At 35.2% G+C, this 7,692-nt stretch overlaps 2 protein-coding genes across 2 annotated transcripts; both read right to left on the bottom strand.

Annotated features, from left to right (window-relative positions):
* Positions 1-95: 95 nt before the first annotated feature.
* On the bottom strand, positions 96-2,915 carry LOC120126864 (BTB/POZ domain-containing protein At5g48800-like). The gene is made up of 4 exons (XM_039144924.1): positions 2,848-2,915; positions 2,063-2,129; positions 829-1,959; positions 96-623 (listed from the first exon to the last, which is right to left on the bottom strand). Exons 1-4 carry the CDS (start codon positions 2,913-2,915, stop codon positions 96-98), a joined length of 1,794 nt encoding a protein of 597 aa, XP_039000855.1.
* A 1,514-nt stretch (positions 2,916-4,429) lies between these two features.
* On the bottom strand, positions 4,430-7,423 carry LOC120127097 (E3 ubiquitin-protein ligase PRT1-like). Its single transcript, XM_039145100.1, has 7 exons — positions 7,182-7,423; positions 7,047-7,075; positions 6,745-6,924; positions 6,236-6,436; positions 5,949-6,152; positions 5,544-5,665; positions 4,430-4,758 (listed from the first exon to the last, which is right to left on the bottom strand). The coding sequence occupies exons 3-7, from the start codon at positions 6,881-6,883 to the stop codon at positions 4,489-4,491; spliced, it is 936 nt and encodes a 311-aa protein (XP_039001031.1). The 5' UTR covers positions 6,884-6,924; positions 7,047-7,075; positions 7,182-7,423; the 3' UTR covers positions 4,430-4,488.
* Positions 7,424-7,692: the final 269 nt, after the last annotated feature.

Below are 7,692 nucleotides of genomic sequence, written 5' to 3' on the forward strand. Positions count from 1 at the left end.
AGTTGTTTTCTACAGAGACCACTTGCAATCAGCGAAGAACCTTGAAGAACTATGTCTTCTCAGTGCAAATAAAGGCATGTGATTTTAATTACTCACTACTGGCTTGAGCATGTTCTCTCAATCACCTTTGAATCTGTTCTGTAGGATTGCCTCGAGGGAGAACTCGAAGAACCTTGTCCGAAGAATCGTAGTTTACCGATTTTCCTCGAGAAGGAACTCATAAATCTACGAGAATGAGACTTTGCCATGTTTTTCTTCATATAAACGTGTTCCTTCTCTAGATCATTTAGTCTCATCCGAATACGAGAGAGCTCGAGTTTTAGCTCCCGGTTTTCTCGTCTCAGAGACGCGTAGTTGTCTCCAGGAGACATTGCTGCACTGAGTGCTCCGCTGCTGATCCGCCATGATTGGTGGTGATGCACTGACTTGGTATCATAATCGACACAAGAGCAGCATAAAGCATTTCGTAGCCTTAACTGCTCGAAATAAAGAACTTGGATCATTGATTGGAGGGGAAGTCGTTCATTTTGTGCAGCATGTGCACCAGCTTCTTGTGAGAGCTTTTGGAAATCAATCAGTTTGCATAGTTTCTTCTTGTCTGCTTCCTGTATACCCTGATGAGCCTGAACATGCATTCATTATAAAGTTAAGAGAGTTACAGATGAAGGGATGATGACAAGTAAAAATCTCAAATGCAGTTTCGAATCTTATTCCACAACAGAAGAATTATATATGTTACTGAAATTCAGTGTTAGTGGTGGATATCGATTAATCGGTTGTCGGTTGTCTCCAACACGAATAAATTGAAGAAGGTATCAGCGTGCATACTTTCAGGTATATATCGATCGCTCGATATAGGCCATCATGGATGGTACGAGCATGTGCAGGTAAAGCCTCCGCAATTGCCATAAACTGTGCAAGCTTGACTTTTGCATCAGGAGCAATTTCTGCAAGATAGTTATCCACTAGTTTCGAAACTTTTAGTAATTCACTTTGGGATGGCGAATGAGGACTATCGGATTCGAAAATGGATACATCGTCCATATCATCAACATCATCTTGCTGAGAAAAATTTACCAAGATTCTATGAACCGTATCGACATCGAATAAGGTCTCACGTCCGTGCTGAAAAGACGGTATCAAAAGGTCATTGAGAGTTGCAATATCTAACTGAGATCCGATCCTTCTCTCTAGATCAAGCCTACAAGCAATACTGCAATCGAGCATCACGGCACTTCTAAGGAGTCCAAAAAGGAAATTTACAGGAACAGCAAGTTTCTCATTAGGCAACAGGCTGATGATTGTCTCGATCACCAGTCTTTCGTGCTCTGTCGAAACCGAATCAAGTTTCTTCTTCAGCTCCTTTTGCACATAATTCACAAGGGATGCGCCGATACTCTCGGGACGAACACCACGGCATCTCATGGCAATGATGATCCTTTGATACAAATCGATCTGAATAACTGAAAGATTTTCTATCCACCAGTCACCCTCGCATTTGGCTTGTCTGTTCACTTGAAGTCTACCTGAATCGCTGTACTCCAACTGGGAGAAGCTCAACGCAATTTGCTCGACACAAGCCTTCGAGGCTATTGCATCAATGCAACGACCGACTATTTTCAACTCATCTGCAAGAGGAAGTAGATTTTCACATTGTTGCAGGACTTCAACACACATCTCCAGGTTCTTGCAAACAATGCTTTCAAGATATTCTTCAGCACGTGAACCAAGGTTATCCTTCGAGAGCTCCTCGGTCATGTCGAGGTAATCCGAAACACAACGGAGTGGAGCCACATTTAAAGATGTAACTTCAAAGTTAATGCCATAACAGAATTTTGCAGCCAACTCAAATGACTCGACGCCTCCAGGTAGATTCAGGAGCTCCACCTTCGGGATATGAGAGTCCAAATGTTCTGCAACCAGCTTTCGGATTCGGCCGCTTCGAGAGACGAGAGGAAACTGCAAATAACAATCATAATCATCAAAATTAGAACATGGTAAACATCAATCTATTTCTCTAAAATCATATGGATCAATTTTCAGAAGTAAAGAACCAAATTACCTTGTGTAGAGCAAATGTCACCCCATTTACTTCTATTGTGATATCACTTGGAACACCCCGGAAAATCCTACAATTAATAGAAAGACCACTTTGAATATGCAAGAGAAAAAGATTAAAAGGACAAAAGGAGAGACCCTTAAAGAAGTCATTCATAGTCCTCAAAGAAAAAGATGAACGCAAATAGCTGGAAGATAAATGAATATAGTAATTAACAGCAAAGATTTTGAGCGGCTGAGTATAAAACTTCAACCAAAAGGTGATCTGGGGATGTGATTTTTTAGTGAATATTGTTGGTAGTACAACTAGTGGATGGAGGTTGGTCATGATCAATTACGATTTACTTCTTTACATTTAGAAAAAATATCGTTGAAGTAAATAACAAAATGTCGGTTGATAGTTATTTATTTTTTTGATTTGAATGAAAAATCGTTAAATAATTAATAGTGATCAGAGAACAAGAACATGGATTTCCCTTACCCTTTCACAAGAGAAGAGGGAGAGTTTGAAATATCTTTTTTTCTCCTCCCTCAGGAGAGAAGAAATCTTCTTATATATTTTTGTCTCTAATATCACGAGAGAAGAGGGATAGTATGACGATTGAACATGTCGAATATACTTTCACTCGAGATGAAAGGTACAACGAATATCACTTCTAAATGAGGAACAAATATAAAAAGAAACTAGAAACTCAATAATTCAATGCACCAAACACAAAATAAGTGAGAGAAAAATCAAAGCTGTAGGAACTCGTTAAAGAAACACTAATGCTAGAATAGAACTTGTACCATTCATTACAACGTTGCCCGGAACTCTTTGCCAAAGACAGCTGCTGCTGCTGGTAGTGCTTTTCCATCGACAGAGAAAGTGAGTAAACTCGGGAGAGAAAAAACTGGAAAAAATTAAGAGAAGTGGAGAAATAAAGAAAGGAAGAGAAGAAAAGAAAAGAAAAGCTTGGGGGTGAAGCGAGAGAGACAGAGACAAAGACATAGTCTTATTAGTTAACTTCTTTGCCCATCTTCTGTCAAACTGCTGATCTTCACATTTTTGGATTGTTCATTTACACTAATATTACTCTTCTTTTCAGGCTTCGCTTTGGGTGGAGATATAGAAAATCACATTGTCAAAACAACAATTCTTCTTTGATCGGTATTATAAGAAAATAAAATCATATAAGCATTCATCTATTTAGAATGAGACGTTCAATTTTTAAAATAAGATTAAAAGTTTAAATTTTGATATTAAATAAAATAAGTTAAATTTTAAAAAACAACTCTATAATAAAAATTTATAATATTCGATCCAAATTAATCGATTGATAAATCAAATATTAATAGAAAAATGATCGAATATGTTAACTGTGGATCTTTTTAATTTGAAAAGTCAAAATCTCATTAAAAAAAATAGAAACACAAGGAGCTGTAAGCTTTGGACATTCTCCGCATGCTTTTGCTTTGCTTTGTTTCCATTCCTGTTTCTCATCAAAAGCATAAAAATAGTATAGTTTTAAGGTTCAAATATTTAAATTGTGATAAAAACCAATAAATTTATGAAAATAATCGTAATAAAATATTCAATTTAAATTAATTAATTAAATTCAATATCAACATAAAGAAAGAAAGCATAAAAACAGTGCCAATGGGCGTTATTTTTATTTTGGGTCTTGGAATCACTATTTAAGATAAAGATATAAAATTAATTCTAAAACGAATAGCATAATTAGTTTAATCCTTATTTTGAGTTTTAGAATTAATTTTCTATCTATATAAAAATTTGATTAATGTATCTATTCATCCAAAATGTATCAATCAAAGGGAAAAACGGTCCAAAAGGCAACTCCATTCCTTCGATAATTTATTTTTATTTTGTTATATTAGATAATAACAATACAAAATTCAACAACTGATTACCACAGCATTGTACTATTATTCCCTATTGTCAATATGTTGATTAAATTAACTTGATTTATTGAATTAAAAAATAGCAAATTGTTTCCTTTAGATTTCATTTTCAACAATGACCCAAGGGGGCGAGTTACTTTAACGGACACTTCCGGAACATGATACATGTAACAAATATATTTATAATAGGGTTAACTGCAGCATACATTTTCAAACTATAATCTTTATTTTAAATTAGTCCCTAAACAAATTAACATTCTAGTTTTATCTATAAATTATGGATCTCTTTCTAAATTAATCCCTAAACTTTTGGATGTTCCAAATTGATCTCCAAACTATGCCATTCATTTTAATTTGATCCTCAAACTTTTAGTCATCTCAATAACACCCCTCGAAATCATACAAAAGTTTAGAGATGAAATTAGAATATTGAAAAGATTTGGGACCAATATAGAAGGAGGGCCATAATTTGGGGATGAATTAGGAATGTTCAAAGGTCCACACATTCATATTGAGCTTATTTTGTTTCTATATACACACATTCATGCAAATACATACAAAATACTTCAAATAACACCACCATCCTTGCAACTTGAGCCTGAGGCACTGTAAAGGTTCTACCACCAGGGGAGTGCATTCAAGTCGGTGTAAGCGCTGAAACCTGTGTTCTGGGGTATGTCTCTGATTGAATCTGCCCGGAAGCTTAGGCCGAGTAGCATTGCAATCTCCACAAAGGTCAAATCCCATTTTCTCTGTACAATCTATGCATTTGTATCTATCCCCAATTATTGGAGACATCTGCAGGAACAAAACTCAACTATTATTTCCACCTGCAGAATTTGTTTCAAAACAATTGAATAACAAATATTACCAATCTCCTACTTCATCAATTGCCAACAACTAGATGCAAGCATGACATTCTGCTAAGAAATCTCACTGAAATTGACGATGCCTTCATATATTGCCTGATGGTATGATTAGATTGGACTATGTTTCTCTGACTCGTTGTTTTTAAGCTTTCATGTTTGACGCATACCAAGACCTAGGTATGAGGATATGACTTGGAAAAAATTGAAAAGCCTCAGTGTCGAACACATATCCACATCTAATACTCATACCCGAGTCCAAGCAACATAGAGTTCAGTAAATGCATTAGCTCAAGAAACATGTTTGCTTGAAAAGCGCTAAAAGATTTCCATAAACACTGCCCTAAAGAATAAAACGCCCTCTTACAATTTTTAAATGTCCAGTAACTATCAACAGACATTAACTAATGAGTGTAGAAAAAGAAAAACAAGAGAAAAATAAAACAAACGTGCATATATATGCACTGGTACTCTGAATTTCCATTAGAGTATTTACAAATAATTTAAATTAGTAACACAATAAGTAATATAAGTTATGAGAGAAAATAAAGGATTGCAACCTTTAAACTCCTTAGAAGCATCCATGTTATTTAAGGAGAGAAATGAGAAAAATAGAAAAAAGGTAGGGGCAAGCAAAACTTTTTAAAGATAATTGGTGTGATATTGGAACATAAATGCAGCATGCACTTGTATACGAGACACTGAGCAAAGCATTACCCCACAAGCATCGCAACCAACTCCTACATGTTTATATGAGCTAGCTTGAACAGAGGAAGGAAAACGACCACTTGAGGGCAGTTCGAGAGGTTTGAAATCTAATTTACTAGCTTCCACGGAACCTGAAAAATTAAAGCATAATTAGTCCAAACTCGCAGACGAATCAAACTGATGCAGCCAGTTCTTTTAGAGATCAATATCACCAATATGTAAATGAATTGTGATAATTGAATCTGTAACCATATGCCTCATTTTTAGGCTTAAAAATATGGCAATAAACCTATCAACATGAAAAAGTTTGGAAGTTGGAAACAATGATATAATCAGCTATCACTAAGTCAACCAAAATGTTAACTTTGATGGACCTACATAACAAGGTGGGATCAACAATGCAATGATACATACAGATGGTTGCTCTATCATGCTTGGAAGAGACTTGCTTGAGCAGAACAGAATCTTTTCTTAGAGCATATTCATTGGGAAATTGAGCCGCCAAAAACTGATCAAGAGTCAAGCAGATATTTGGAAAACTACTTGGATGCAAGCATTGAAAAACTGGGCATCTAAGCATCTCATTGGCAGGGAAGATGATGCAAGTTTGACAGTAAACTGAAAAGAGAAAAGATTAGTCTATAGATAACAGGAAACCGAGGCTTTGTGATGCTAATTAACAAAATTTTGCACATGCATACTATGACCACAGTTAAGAACAATAGGACGAAAAAGCAATTGCTTGCATGCGGTACAAAGCAAATCCGCAACTGAAATCCGATCCTTTTCTTCCCCTGCAACAGGTCTCATTTGACTAAGTTCCTCTATGTCGGTATCAGCCTGTGATTCACATTTGTGATCATTAAACTCCGGAGAGAAATAGCCAACTCTCTTTTCCTCCTCTGCAGCATACAAAGGCAACAAGATATTAAGCTTCACAATGTACAACAAACATATCCCTTATCTGTAAAGACAATCCACTACCGAGAAGCCTGACAAACATAAGCAGGATGATTCAATGCAAAATTGGATCCCAAATTAGTGATATCTAAAAAGGACAACTTCATTAAATAAAATCTCCCTGTTGAAAGTTATGCTAAACAGCAATATTTTTTGTTTTAACGACTCTCACTTTATTTTCTCTGTAATTAACAACTAACCGAAAAAATATTTCACAAACACAGAATCGAAGAGAGGAAATCGATCTTACCTAGAGTTTGGACTTCCCTTTTATTGTATATAATCGGATATAACTTTAACAGCAAGAAATGAAGTGTTTGACAAATTCCAGGAAAGTGAGAGTATGGATTTCTACAAATTGGACAATGAGACTCGTTTTGAGAATTCATTGATTTGTGAATGCACCAGAAACATGCTATATGACCACAATCTGCAATTTTATGGAAAAGAAAATTAATAATCAACCAAACGATAATCGGACAAAATAAAAATCATGAAAATTCTAAATTAATTCTATGAAACAATCAAAAGGAAATATAAATCAAATCTTACGCAGAACGATTGGCTTGTAAAGAAGATCCCTGCAAAATAAGAACACGGATGAAACTAACAGTATCGGAATTTTCGAAAACAAAAACAAATGGAAACGACAAGATGGGAAGAAGCGTTGTTTTATTATTTTATTACTATTTACTTAGAAGCAAACGCAACAAACGAAATGGTAGGGAATTTCTTCAGAGTTAAGAACATCGAAAGCGTCGGGAGATTGACATTCTTCCATGGGACAAATCTGAAAGGAATCTATTAACCTTCCTTCCACTCTGAAATTTGGAGGGTAGTTGATAAACCGACTCTCTTCTATCCTATTCTTGCTTTGTATATCTATGCCGTCGCCTGGATTTTTCTGGACCTATTATTTTATTTTATTTTTTTAGATAAATAACCAGAAAGAGTTCATACAAAATTCAAGAAAAATGGTCAAAAGACCACTATATAGCAAATGGTTAATCTATATTCCAATTGTTATAAAGAAGTATATTTACATTGTCAAGTCTATTAATATCTATGTTTCTGAGTTGAGCACCAACAATATCTTTAATGGAACTAAACATGTTTTCTATAGTTTAAGTTTTTCCTTGAAATATGCATATGTTTCTCTCCTCTAAAATCGTGTAAATAAAAGCAGTTCATGCAATCT

Source organism: Hibiscus syriacus, unplaced genomic scaffold (assembly GCF_006381635.1).
Source record: "Hibiscus syriacus cultivar Baekdansim isolate YM2019G1 unplaced genomic scaffold, ASM638163v2 tig00110462_pilon, whole genome shotgun sequence".
Classification (NCBI taxonomy): domain Eukaryota; kingdom Viridiplantae; phylum Streptophyta; class Magnoliopsida; order Malvales; family Malvaceae; genus Hibiscus; species Hibiscus syriacus.

Coding starts and splice junctions, on each gene's coding strand:
- LOC120127097 (XM_039145100.1), bottom strand. CDS start 6,883: ATGAATTCTCAAAACGAGTCTCATTGTCCAATTTGTAGAAATCCATAC. Junction 6,153..6,235: donor TGTTCTTAACTGTGGTCATA/GTATGCATGTGC, acceptor TTCTCTTTTCAG/TTTACTGTCAAACTTGCATC. Junction 4,759..5,543: donor TTGGTTGCGATGCTTGTGGG/GTAATGCTTTGC, acceptor TTGTTCCTGCAG/ATGTCTCCAATAATTGGGGA.
- LOC120126864 (XM_039144924.1), bottom strand. CDS start 2,915: ATGGAAAAGCACTACCAGCAGCAGCAGCTGTCTTTGGCAAAGAGTTCC. Junction 2,130..2,847: donor GGGCAACGTTGTAATGAATG/GTACAAGTTCTA, acceptor TATTAATTGTAG/GATTTTCCGGGGTGTTCCAA. Junction 624..828: donor CGATCGATATATACCTGAAA/GTATGCACGCTG, acceptor ATGCATGTTCAG/GCTCATCAGGGTATACAGGA.